Genomic DNA, 14,542 nt, shown 5'->3' with positions numbered 1-14,542 from the left:
CGGCAGTTCTAATCTATGATCAGACTCTTCACAATGCGTTTAGACAGGACAGTCGCACTAACATGCCTTTTGAATTCCTTAACCTCCCCGAATGTCAGACATGAACACACATTTCCTCTCCATCCTTAGACTCCTGGGTGGCTGATGTGGTGGTGCCCAGCGAGAGCCACTTGTCTTTAAAGGCCACACCTGATCTGAGTGCTGTCTGCCTAGCACTTCACTGTGAAGGTCACCAGCAGGGGAATGGAGGGCAGACATGTCAGCTGAGTCGCTGTGCTCTGAATACTTAGGAGCTCTATTGGAAATATGTCAGCTCACATGTCCATCAGTGCTGTGAATGGTTGAGCCGGTTGCGAAGAGCCTGTTTCCTTTTGCTGTGAATACATATAGTAGATTTAGAATATATATATATATATATATTTTTTTTTTTTTTACATTTCTGATTAAACGATGCACATCAGTCAGAAGTACCGGTCAGCGCTGCCTGACACAGGAAGTGTCTTCTTACTCTGGGTTATTTGCACATGAATGCTAAAGCCCTGTTAGTGGTGCCAAATGGACCATGCTATGCTTTACATCTACTTTAGCATAGGTGTTACCATAAGTAACTTTTCAGTTTTCACCTCATCAACTTTCAACTCATCTTATGAAACGTACTTCTTGATAAATGGGCAGTATTCACAATGGATCGCTTTTGAAATGAGAACTCCAACAATTTTACACATTATATAGTTACAGGTGTTACGGAGTAATACTGCATTTGTGAAATAAGTTGTATAAAGCCTTTTGTTGCTCCAGAGGGATTTCACATTTTTAAGGTGATGTTTGACAGCTGGTCCCGTTGAGATTCATACTGATTCAAAAGGATACAGCAGCTATAATTTAGTTTGTGCATGCATTTAACCGTTTAGAGAAACCCTTCCAGAGATCCCCTCCAGACGCATTTAAGACATTTAAAAAATACACTGCTTTAATTAATAACTTGTGTCTAATATACAGTAGTTTTTAAACCAAAAAAAGTTCCATTACACATGCGGCTTCACTTCACCCTTAGTCTATAAATATGAAAACATTCATACTTTTCTAAAGGTTTAACTGCTGGACGTTAAACCTGCTGGAGGATGTCTCCTGCTTTACTGAAAAGTCCATTCTCAGTGTATGTGCAAAGGGTTCAGGGTTCCACATTACACTTGTGTAAGTTGAATACTGGACCATGATCTTCCAAACTAGCTGTCGTGTCACAAAAGCATGCTCGTACATGCACGTCTTAAAATCAGAATTAAGAAACTTTGGAGACGGACTCTAAAATTTAACTCTAATAGCAATAACAATTCAAATATTCAAGAAATGAGGAACTCTAATATTAAAAGGGCATGTTTGACAGTCTAAGGGCCTCACAGAGACTTTATAATACCCAGACCTTAACAAATAATGCATGGATAACTGTGTAACCCACTGGAGCTCTTTCTAAAGTATTAATAAGCCCAGACTGATATGCATAACCTATTAAAAGCATACATGCACAATGTGATATAACAGCTTCAGCAGCCATGATATATAAGAGCAGGCTGGTGTGTGCTGCAGGGACGTAGTGCATTCCTTGACTGTGATACAAAGTGAGAACCAGTTCTCATTCAGAATGTGTAATGCCAGCTCCCATACGAGACTCGGCTCTGCAGTTATTTATAAACACATTTAACGGACTTTTTCAGCAGCTGTAGTAATATCTCTCATTTTATGGAATCAGCAGATTTATCCCTGCTCTAAAGGGAAAGGGGTGACGTAACGCAGCATGTGGGGCTGCTTTGCGCTGCTCATTTATTACATTCAGCTGTCGTGTGTTGGCTGTGGTAAATTGTTTTCTTTCTGTTTGGTAGTTATGACCCAATACAGCACGTAATGAGCTCCCAACACCTTGCATTGTCACCACCATTCAACATATTTTGTGCACTGTTCTTTAGATAATGGAAATATGCAAATGTACAATGTACGTTGTCATTATCTGTCTTGGGAGCTGCTATTTATTCAGTTCTTTCTGTGTTATAAATGTATTTTTCTGCTTAATAAGGTGTTCCTACATGTTGCATTTTTTAATGGTTGCAATTCCAGTTTATATTTCAATAGACAATGAAATAATTTTGTATGGAGCTGCAGTCATTTTAAGTAAAGTTGCTTAGATTCTACACAGGTTTGAAATTGTCATTAGATACCAGACTTCAACTTTTGTTTTCAGAGATTTTTTTAAAACAAGCATTTTAATCTCAGGATATGAAGATGTGGTAATGTCCAAGATACCTGGCGTGGCGCATGGCGTTTGACCAATCAAATACAAACACAAATTTCACTTAACTCGAATAACAAAACACCTAAACGAAGCCAGTTTGAGAGATTGATCTCTTTAAAGAGACATACAGTCTAATGCTTTTGGTAGGGACCTGTTTTCTGTCAGTCAGTCAAACACTGTTTATAATAATCTTGTACATATACTCACAAGTTTAAACATATTGTTAATACAAATGCATAACCTATTTGGTTGAATGCACCTAATGCATTCATAACTAATACTGTACATAAGAGTTTGAAATGAACTGTATAAAAAAATAGCTATATAAAATAGCTGTAACTGTTGTGTTATTTTGACACAATTATGGTTTATCCCCGTTAGACTGACAAGTGCAACATTGTGATACAAATTGCTGTAGACTTAGAAACTTAGTTTATTACTGTAGTATTATGATAATGTACAGAGTTAAGATGGATAACTTAAATAGTTAACAAAGTGCACTGACTCTAAATTCTTAAAGGGCCTACGTTTATTAACCTTTTGAAAAATTAACCAGACAGATTAGTAGGATGTCTTCAAACCCACGATTTTTATCTCTTATGGTCGTAAGCATCTATATGACACTTAGGTCATAGGACAGTGTGTGTGTGTGTGTGTGTGTGTGTGTGTGTGTGTGTGCGTGTGTCTGTCCTAACATAACGGATGTTTTGTTGAATCGGCACCGTGAAAGCTTCAAATAGCTCAGCAGGACGTTCTGGCTTAATCAGACAGTTCACTTTCACTTCCTTTTAACTGCACCAACTATATCATCCAAATTTTCCAATGCCACACGGTAGCTGATGACGTTACAGTAATCAAAGGTGATATTATACCTTTGATTACTGTAACGTCATCAGATTAATGGGTAAAAGCGTAGGAGACACACAACGTCATGAACCAGCTGTATGATTAAAGGTGCGTAAAATGACCCCAACATGTTCTTTCTGAGGGGAAATTGACAGACTGCTGGCTGTTCTTGTTAATTTCCCAGACAGAACTCTTGTTTGTTTGTTTTTTTCAAAGAAAATGTCAAAAAGCCACACATGACTTTCCTCAAACAAATACAGCACAGGCTTTCTTTTCCTTTCAGCAAGAGTCACTGATGTCTCCAGTTTGTGCTGATTTTGAAGCTGCCTTTGTATACCCATAACACCTTAAGTAAACTATCAGTGGAACCATCCAAATTCCTGCGAGGGAATCGTGGCCTTTCAGTGTTTCTGCTTAGCCAGGTTACTGTTAGCTCAGCAACTCCCTTTCATAAACCTCATCTACTGATTCATCCCATGGCACAGTGAGCTCTGCAATGAGTTACGCCAATTTTGCTCTCTGAACTGCTCCTTTAGCAGTCCATTTCACTACATTTGCTGGAGTATGTGCTACACGTCTTTTTGTCGTGTCTTTGCTCCCTCTTTGTGTTAACTCAATCCTTAAATTTGCACATTTGAATTTCTCAGTGAGGCAAGAAAAGAGATAAGTGAGTTGACCTCCTGTAACCCACTGGCAGCTTGGGACACATTTCCATTTCCCCGTTAATGGTTAGTTAATTATGCTCTCTAACCTCTCTGTCTTTCTTATGGGTGCCAAAGCTTTAACTTAATCTTTTGTGGGTTTATCGACCTCTCTGTGGACTCTTGTTCCATCTCCAGTCTATTCTTGAATCTGCCATGTCTGTCAAAGTTTCTCATTTGTAAACTTTTATCATGGTATGTTTACTCTAAAATGAGGCATTAAAAGTCTGACAGCAGTCATATATGCATATACATACAATGTAAATGCATTCATTGCAAGCGCATAGGGCTCATGTTTAATTCAAAGAGAAGGTCTCAAAGCATTGTTCCTGTGTTTAAATTTAGATTACACCCACAACAGATTCTTTCGATTCTATTTCCTATCCATCTACTCTAGCAACTGTCCACATTTAATTGTAAAGAGACTGTTTGAATACCACTTAAATGGATACAGATCAGCCCTGTTTTATTCTAATACCGCTTGGTACAATACCTTGTTTACATGCTGTACATTTTCTGTCTTCTTTTATTTTATTTCTTACAAGGGGATTTTATTGTTCAGATAAACATTGTATTACTGCAACATGAGCTTGTTAATAGTTGTAATAAAAAGCTGGTCAAAAGCTGTTCATACATTAAACATGTTGCCAGCCATTGTCGAAAGCCAGAATACCCTCGCAGCAATTCGGATTCCCAGCACAGCATTTACCTGCTGCTGTTCTCTAAAGAAAGACACTTGTGTGATGGCGCTCTTGTCTCTCTGCTCCTCCAGGTTTTGCCATCCTCCAGGCCATCATGGAGTCGGCTGTAGCCAATAACTGGCAGGTGACAGCTCGCTCGGTGGGGAACATTGTGGACCCTACAGAGTACAGACGCATCATTGAGGAGATGGACCGCCGGCAAGAGAAACGCTTTCTTATTGACTGTGAGGTGGGCAGGATCAACTCCATACTGGAGCAGGTATTGAGCCAACACACACTACTAGTGTTCCATGCTTTATTTGAGAACCACATTTCTTTCCTTATACACTTGTCCTAAAAATGCATTCAGCCTCATGGCTCTGTATGTTCCAGTTTTTCCAAAGCCTTGAACATCATCTCCATCTACACACTCCATGAAATAAGGCACTCTCCTGGCTTTGTTTTCTTTCCACTTTTTATTTCTTTTTTGTTATTACCCTAAACACTTGGAGTGCATCTTGATTGCCTCAGATCTCCAAATTCCCATTTTGAAGACGGTGTTAAAACAGGCGAGACGGGTACACTCAATTAAGGCTTGTTATTTGTTGTTTTCTGTGCGCACGTTGTTTGAGGTCACCTGGGCTTAATTCACATGGAGAAATTAACCAGCCTCCTCATCCTTGTTTCCTAGGTGATCATCAGCCACAGTTATGCCCACATGAGTCTTGATTCAGATTCAGTGTTTGCTAATGTGTGCTGCTCACTGTGGCTGCACTGTAGAGAATACTTTATTGTCAGAAACGTATTAAATGAGGGTTAACTGGGAATTTGCCAACTTACTCAGAAGATCATTAGTGTTCATTTGGAGGATTAGAAGCTATGTTGCACACGTGTGCTCATCTGGCCTTGCAAATTGTTGTTTGGATTGGTTTTCAAGATTTGCGCATTAAAATAGATTCCTGGATTTCTCGTCTGTTTTTCTTTTAAACAGTGGTTGGCTACACTTCCTTTGAACAAATTCATATAATTTTATGTGGATAGATGGATGTTGATAATATCGCATTCTAAAAGGTTTAGTTGTGTATCTGCATGTGATATTAAGATGAATGAATGAAGATGAGGGAATGTGATGTTATTTTGATGTTTTATGTATGTAAATGTATTCACGTTTCATATACACATACACTACTGAACCTAATTCTGACCTATACGTTTCTGACCTTAAAATGATGCTAGCGCTGACATCTTTAGACTGTACAGTTTTGTGTATGACTTGAAACCGAGTAGCCACACAATCATCATAACCAGTCACACTCGACTAGTTAAATCTTGCCATAAAAATTTTAGCACTGGTCACTTAATTCTTGGATTGTTGGGCACATAAATTGTTTGAGTTTGACAATGGAAACTGCAGTTTATGCCCTGTATGTTATTCAAGGCAATCTTTCCTAACCATTACCATTTTAAGTGTCTAAACCAAACCTTAAAAATACAGTAGATACAATAATACATGTTAGAATTCTCAAACTGTATAAATGTGTGTATGTATAGTAACAGTCAAAGGTTTGGACACGCTTTCTCATTCACTTGAATGGGAACTGACACTGACAAAGGACCAATATTTTTGTTTTAATATGAGGACTTCTTGGCAATTAACATGACCAGTTTGACAGCTCAAACCCCTTTTCCCAGTTTGGGTTATTACAGCTACTGCACACAGCTGCTCAACAGAGTATCATGTTACAAAAACCTTTACAACCCACAAGGGTGTATTTCCTGTGTGTGTGCTCATTTGAACCATTAATCCTGAGCACATGTTAACCTTCTGCTCCTTGCTGAGATATTTGTGAGTAAAGTCTTCTGCCCTCTACATTATGATCTTCATTATTCCTGGCCTTATGAGTTTTACTTCGACCTATACTGTCGATCTGTCTTTATTTTCTCAGATGCCAAGGAATATTTTTTGTGACAGCATTAAACATCTCCATTAATTAGGAGAAGTTTGCTTTTCTCTGCCCTTCGCGTTGATACAGCGGCTTTCTCAAATTGCCTTCGTAGTAGATTAAAGTTATTGAATCAGATAATGGCGGTCACTTGGTGTCACGTCAGGCCGATCCGATCATAGTCTCTCTGCTGTGGCGGATTAATGTGAGTGGTGGCATTGTAGGTAGCATCTGTCAGAGTGTCTCACCAGATGTTTAAGAACAGCAAGACACGCATGCATCTCTCTCTCTCTCTCTCTCTCTCTCTCTCTCTCTCTCTCACGATTCCGTATAAGAGCTGTTACATCAACACTTGCTTTAATGTTATATCAGCTCCCAGTGTAAGTAGGACACACTGTCCCATAACAGCAACAACAATGAGCCTACTAAAAATAGCCTACCCTCCTAGCCTGAGGGAAGATCTCTCACAAAGGCAGGAGTGAGCAAACACAGCCGAGATCACTCAGCTAACCGGAAGCGATCATTCTGGACAGGATTTATTTTTTTTACCAGTGTTTAGGATTTGACCTCATAAACACTATAAAATGTAGATCTTTTTGTACCTGCCTCTACGCTTTTATCTTTACCCGGTGCATTATGTATGAATGCATATGCAGACATCATTCATTTTGTGCTAATTACTTTTGTCTGGATAGTTTCACTTGTAATAGGGTTGATAAATGAGATGGGCTTTTGTTTGTTGTTCTGCTCTCCTGCTGGCTCTTTCACCGCCTTTTAAAGTATCAGTCTTCTCATCCCTTCACTAAAGTAAAGACGGAGCGATAAACACCTCTAAGGCTTCACATCAATAATAGAAGCACAGTGGATTTATAATAGCTGCCAGCGGACCAGTCACCTCCAGCCTCCTCCTGCACAGTGGACAGACAGTGAAAGAGTCAGAGAGAGATAAAAAGAGAGCTTGTGGGAATTGAGCCATGTAGTGTGAGTCTCCCTGTGTAATATTGTGGAGGGAAATTGTACAAGTGCTGAACACCCAGAGGTGCACTGGAATTACACACCCAGTGAGTATATAGGATAGTAGAGCAAGATGCTGTGTTAGGGAGGAGATTACATCTGTGTGGACGCTATTTAATCCTGTGTTTCAGTAGTTGTTTTGTATGTTACTTTGCGTGGGAATTTGTTTTAAAGGCTGTGACATAACAAATGGTTTCTGTAGCATTAAATTTTCTCTTAAGTGAGGATTTTTATTTTTTACGTGGTTGTCTGTTCCCAAATATAAAGTTTATTCAAACAAGAGTCTACAGCCATGCCAGTAGCTGTTGGAGGCTACTACTTAGGTGCAGTGGTGCTTTGTGCTTAATGCTAACCTTAGCATCCTAACATGCTCATGTCCTAAGGTTGGCAGGTAATATTTAATAAATTACCATATTCACCATCCTAGTTTAGCAAGCATTTGTGAATTTAGCAATAAACACAAAGTACAATGGAGGCTGATGGGAGTGTCATTAGTTTTGCAGAAATTTGGTAATAAATTTAAAAAAAGTTAACAATTAAAATGTTGACCTACTGATTGTGCAACATGAACAGAGAACAACCGTCTTTAGAAATTGTCTTTCATGGGCCTTCAAATCTATACAAAAATTCACTGCACTCCATGCAATACTTTTTGAGAATCCTTAAAAAGAGTGTGTTTAATAATAATAATAAGGAAGAAGTACACAATACACAATTAGTATGGAGTGAACTAGTGAGTAGTAAAATATATTCTATAAAATAATGGATAATGTACGGGACCATACAATCGTCTTAAAAGAGGACCCTTCACATTAAGTTGCATGGCATTGTTCTTGTTTCCTTTGTTTTCTGAGCTTTCCTTGCTAGTTAACCATAGATGAAACCTCAACCTGAACTACAAATGAAAATGGGAAAGAACAGCACAGACTATAATTTCCAGCAAGTAATCTACAACAAAAACAAGACAACTATGTGTGCATAGACCTTCATTTCTTTTCCTTTACATCCATTATAAACAGGAAAACATGGGTACTGAAAAATCAAAAACAGTGACTGTAAAATAGGACATTTTTGTAGAGATGTCTTTGTAAGCCCAGGCATCCAAATCAGTCCCTAGAGAATCTGAGTTAAAAGCAACCAAAAATGAAAAAAAACATCAAACACGCGTAAGCAGCAGAGTTGGCAAGTGCACAACTGCAACAAGGATATTAAGGACATTACAACTTCATACACATTTGTTTTTTTGTTGAATTTGGCATTCAATGAAAAGACATGTTCAAACGTGTGTAGCTGATAGCTGCAAAAAGCAGAAGGACCATTAGACTGCACACAGACCCATGAAAATAATTACAGTTTAAGTACTTTTATTGTATCAAATCAAAAAAGAATAATGGAATGTTTTACATGTATTAACAATTTAAATATTAATACCTAAGAAAAGGGAGAGTCAAGGAGCAAGGACATTCAATATTTTTAAAGTTTCATCAAACTCCCTCTAAAATATATATATTGTGTATAATGTGCTAAACAGTAGTTTCATAAGAAGGCATATTTTAGTCAGATTAGCTTTGTGGTAAGGACTGGTGAAGAATAAAGGATTTGGAGCAATGTGTAACTAATACACAGCCATGTCCTTCATCTGCTATATTGTCTACCTTTAACCCACTTCTTTGACAGTTAAATCCCTCCTCACATTATGCCCTGTTGAAAGTAGCTTAACAACAATTAGTTGACTGGTGAAAAGGGACAGTCATCAACCTTAGGATGTCTGTTCCAGTTCTAAAGACGACAGATGACAAATCACTGTAACAAAGAGAAGCATCCATCAGTGGGAAGAAAGTCAAATTCTCTAGAAGGCACTTGGGCAGACATCCAGCTCTGCAAAGGACTCTGGCTCCAGTCTGCTTAATTAGAGTTCATTACCCAAGGAAAATTTAGGCTGATCGCCCCGCAGCTCGGCCCGGCCCGGCTCAGGCCTGCTTTAAACGGCACAGCACAGACCCACCTGTCCACACGCAGGCGCAAGGAGCCCTGAGGATTGACAAATAAAGATAATTGAGATTGATTTGATTGATTGTATTGTAGGTAGATTCTCGTGATTTCAACAAGACCACGCAAGAATCACAGGATCACATATCACACAAAAATCCATATTGTCAGGCTACGAGTAATGTGTTTGGGCCTGACCAATCAGCATCCTGTGAGGAGCTACGGGCAGCTATGACTGTGGTTTAGGTGTGTGTGACGGCTGTCACTCCCTGATGTAAGTCGAGTAAAGATGTAAGTTGTGCACGCGTCACTTTGTGACAAGTAGCCTACAAGATGCTAATGAGAGATTTCTGTAACGTCAATACAGTAAAAGTGGACCTACATAACAAAGTTTGTTCACTGCTGGCTACAAGTTAGCAATCAAACACAACAATGGTTGTCAGTCGAATGGCGTGTTGAGCTAACGTTAGCAATCAAACAGCCATAGATAGGTAAAACGTTTTTGAAATGAAGTGAAGGATATTGGTTGCGTGGTTATGACACAATTGTTAGTCTATTTTTATGAAAATGTCTGCTACAGAGCCATAACGTTAGATTCAAGGTAGTGGAGCCTTTTATACATTGTCATGTTTCTTTAGAAATAAACAATGGACAAATAGAGTCTTTAAACGCTTTAGATGTGAAGTTATTTGCTTTCAAAGTGGCGCCAAAATGAATGGTCAGTGGAATACAAACGGCAGGTGACGGCTTGTTAGCAACAAAATGCCTCCATATGAGGTATGCTTTGTTGATTCTCGCAGCAGCTAGGCGAGCATTATAACGTTTGTTACAAAGTGACACACGTTCGTCATGGAAGTAAAGTCTGGACTACAATAGAGCTGTTTGGAGCCGTTTGTGAACAGTGTTTTCTGTTGGAGATGGTAACTCCCTTTGGGCTGGACTTTGGCCTTTTTCACTTTGTAAACCTATAACGCGCACAAGAAGATATATAACACAGTGAAGGAAAGGAAAAGGGCAAAAAGCATAATATGAGCACTTTAAACTATCCTTTCCAATCAATGAGCATTAAAAATGTAAGAGCCAGTCGGTACAATCAGTGCTGCAGGTTCCTTCTCGTTTACAGGCCCCGAGCTGTTTAAAGAATATGTTTTGTGAGAAATGGGTTTTGACAGAGAGAAAGATATGAGTCCTGTGACACCAAGAGTGGTTGCTCTCTCTGTGATGATGGTGCCTGACCTCTTCCAGTATCCAGGCGGTTTCACATACTTACAAAAAGTGATTTTCACAGGGGACTATGAAACTGGAGCATCAGGATCCTTAACAACATTTGTTATGCCCAGATGCTTTCAGAACAGCACTGCCCACTGAGGAATGGAGCACAGCAAATCAAATAAAGTAATCATTTACAAGCTCATGTAGTGACAGAAAAATTGCTCATGATATGTAGCTGGTTATGTTTTTGAGGTAATGCTTTTTGTTCTGATTTACTTTTCTTTCAGCAGGAACAGAACAATATAAATGCATTACCTAATATTCTTCAAATAATTGGGAAGTATATTTATGTTTATTTATTTATTCATTTTACTGAAGCTGAATATTGACACAATATACAGGGTTTTCTGATAATAATCTGTCAATATGATAAATCATGTGTAACTCCATGGTATATCTGTAGGAAGTATTATATTAGTGGGATTTTTTTTTATGTTCAAAATGGAAACAAAGTGACTAATTATGTAAAACCAGAGTGATAGCAAATTAGAATTTGAAAAAAAAGTAAGTATCTGACTGAACATCACATCATCACATGTGTTAACTTTTCATAGCTTTTGCATCTATAAGGAATGTATTTATTCCACTCTGGACACTCTGGATTCCAATCATAAACTGTCACTATGTACTGTAGCTACAGTACAATGTACAGTACTGTATGCATGTCAGTCTGAGCTTGTACAGTTTGTAGTTTGGTGTTGGCTCACTGATTGATTGTGTCAATACAAACCAACCACGTATCCCGGCTATAGAATAGACTATAGAATAGTTGTCAGTATCTGTGCTTGCTGCCAACCCGTTGAGTACTGTCAGGGGAATTTCATTTTTTTCATGTCAAAACACTGCAGGTTGAAATGAAATACTTGACAAAAAAAAGCCAAGTGGTACATGTATCAATGAGTAGATATAAAATATAAGTATATACAACTAACAGTGAATGAGGCAATATGACCATTTGGATGATGAAATATGTTTGCTTTACATCACCCCATCACATTAATTACAGTAAATATGTGAATCATGGCTGCAGCAACTTGCAGCACTTAAAGCTAACTTTAACTACAACTTTTACCTTCTCCTGTTCCTCTCCAGTAGTCGACAGCCAGATGAAATAGAAATTCCTACATTCTTATTGGTTATTGTGTGCCTCGTAATTACAGGAAGCAATAATGTTTACAGAACAGCTAAACACAGTTTCAGTTTTCAGTCTATTGAGTTGTCAGTTTTGGATGCTCATATAGAAGTGTGAAGTCTTGTGCTTTCTGCCTGAGCGTGCTAGTGACAAACACAAGTTTGTAGCCAGTCACTCTAGGCGCTGCAGCTTCATTAAGTACTCGCTGTGTTGCTACACTTGGGTCACTGTGGCTCCCTCTCACACAGATGAATAGAAAATGAAAGGCTTTTCGAGACAATTTGAAAGACAATAAGCAGAAAAGCTTCCAAGAATTTATAATGAAAACGCAGGGCGTGTGGGACCTTCAGAGTCAGCGGTAGGAGGTGCAAAATGTCGAACACAATAAAATCATTTTACATTTCCAAGAAAGGTAATTGGATTTATTGTGGAAATTTGTCAAAATGTTTAAGCTGGTTGGAGGGCTAACCTTGGAGCATCAAGGACGTTCCCTCTCTAGAGACAATTACGAGACATTAAGGCAGGAGTAAGCAAAGGGGTTTAAAGTGCACACGTGTGAATGAAAGCACAGGTGTGAGACTGCATGCACTGAATAAGAAACTGGATAATTATTAAAGTGTTGCACGCCAGGCCATATATGGAAATAGCCCTAGAAACATACCACAGGGATACAAGAAACTCTCCAACATGATATCACACTACCACTCTGGACATTAAACATTTAGCTGATTTCAGTGCCTGGAGTACACTTGTATCAAAACTGTGTGGGAGTGTAGATAGTGAAAAGACACAGAAAGAAAAAAGCAACTATCCACCCCCGCAGAATTTTTTTTGAAGCTTTGTACTCTGTGATGGAGAATCCGAATTGAGGGAGATATGGAGAGAGAAAAAGAATGCGTGCAAAAGAGTGTAAGACAGAAAGGTTTAGCTGGTGAAGAAGTTGAAAGGAGTCAGCGAGTGCAGCTCTCAGTGTCTGCTCGCTTAGACAGGTGCTGTACAATGTTTTGGGTTTAATTAAGTCTAGTGTGCAATTGAGACGGTTGGAGCAGGCAGAGGCAGCTGCAGAGAGAAAGAGAGAGAGAGAGAGAGAGAGAGAGAGAGAGAGGAAGAGGGAGGTTTGCCAGAGCCTTGACCTTATTTTACATGTTGAAGTTAATGGAAAGAAACAAGTGCTGTCATCACAGTTTCTTCCCTCTCTATGTGTGTCTCAAACAAATGCACACAAATATACAAACGTGCTCACACGCTACCCCTCGCCTTAGCAAATGTCATTTTAAAATGTCTTTCTTTAATTCTGTTCTTTTTACCAACTACTATTAAAGATCTTTCTCAGTGCTGAATCTCAGCCCTCTAAATGTTCTCTGTGTTATAAGATGTCAATGTGACTCACTGTGTGTCTCCTCCTGCGACTTGTAGGTGGTGACCTCAGGAAAAAACAGCAGAGGATACCATTATATCCTTGCCAACCTGGTGAGAGCTCACAACATGAAACAATCCAACAAAGCCCTGAACAACACTGCTCAGTGTGATGCAATGCAGTTCTAAGAAATGCAACACTGTAGTATAGTCAAACTTCCTAATATGTAGTTATGATAGACTGATAATTGAGTGCAGTAGTTACACAGAACTAAGTCATAAGCACATGATGGGCAAGCTAAAGCAGTTTTGACTTTGCTTCTAATTTTCTCTCATTCCACTACCAGCTAACTTGTGCTCTTTGCTCTCAGGGTTTTTCCAACATGAGCCTGGACAGGGTCTTTTCTGGTGGAGCCAACATCACAGGCTTCCAGATCATCAACCCAGACAGCCCCATCGTCCAGCAGTTCCTCCAGCGCTGGGAACGCCTGGATGAAAGAGAATTTCCAGAAGCCAAAAACACTCCCCTGAAGGTCAGTGAGGCAAAGCTGCCGATGCTGCAGTTACATTTTATTAACATCTTCAAATACACTTTTTCTCTCCCCCCCTCTTTCTATAAGTTATAAGGTAGTAACTCTGCTGAAACCAGAGGAAATTCTTAAATCTTTTCTGTGAGAGACCTGCCTGCCCTTGAAAAGAGGCGGCTTTCATACTCGCGCAATTTTTTTTATGTCAATCACTCTGCGAGGCTTAGATTTTTAGTAGCACTGCTCTCTGTGTACATATACCAAGTACTACTGCAGAGATGATAACCTTGCTTTGATAGCAGTGCAGTCTGCCTGAATGTTGTCAGTGGTGCATCACTGGGGTTTGTTGTGGCCTTTGTCTCAGTACACATCAGCGCTGACCCACGATGCCATCCTCGTGATTGCGGAGGCCTTCCGGTACCTTCGGCGCCAGCGAGTGGACGTGTCTCGCAGGGGGAGTGCAGGCGACTGCCTTGCCAACCCCGCTGTGCCCTGGAGCCAAGGCATCGACATAGAGAGAGCCCTCAAAATGGTAGGACCGAGGGAGTTCACTGTCAGCTCTACTTTTTATTTTATTTACACCACAGTTTTATCTTTGCTTAATATCAGGGTATTATTATACATATATATATATATATATATATATATAAATATATATATATATACTCGCATGGGGTGCACACTATACAGGGTGAGCTAGAGGCCGCCCCCGAAAAGTATTAATGTTTAGATATTGTATAATCTCTTCATCTCTTCTCTGAAAATAGTAAAAGCAGTGTTTTCCTTGCTTTAAAAATC

General features: G+C 39.3%; 1 protein-coding gene across 1 annotated transcript in view; it reads left to right on the top strand.

Annotated features, from left to right (window-relative positions):
- The window catches only part of LOC117955237 (glutamate receptor 3-like), a 61,890-nt gene that overhangs the window by 27,744 nt on the left and 19,604 nt on the right, over positions 1–14,542 (top strand). The window contains exons 4-7 of the mRNA XM_034889563.1: positions 4,604–4,791; positions 13,278–13,331; positions 13,589–13,750; positions 14,109–14,276. Coding sequence (XP_034745454.1) covers positions 4,604–4,791; positions 13,278–13,331; positions 13,589–13,750; positions 14,109–14,276 — 572 coding nt within the window. The remainder of the gene's footprint in view (positions 1–4,603; positions 4,792–13,277; positions 13,332–13,588; positions 13,751–14,108; positions 14,277–14,542) is intronic.

Source organism: Etheostoma cragini, chromosome 13 (assembly GCF_013103735.1).
Source record: "Etheostoma cragini isolate CJK2018 chromosome 13, CSU_Ecrag_1.0, whole genome shotgun sequence".
Classification (NCBI taxonomy): domain Eukaryota; kingdom Metazoa; phylum Chordata; class Actinopteri; order Perciformes; family Percidae; genus Etheostoma; species Etheostoma cragini.
This window is presented reverse-complemented; position numbering and strand designations above follow the sequence as displayed.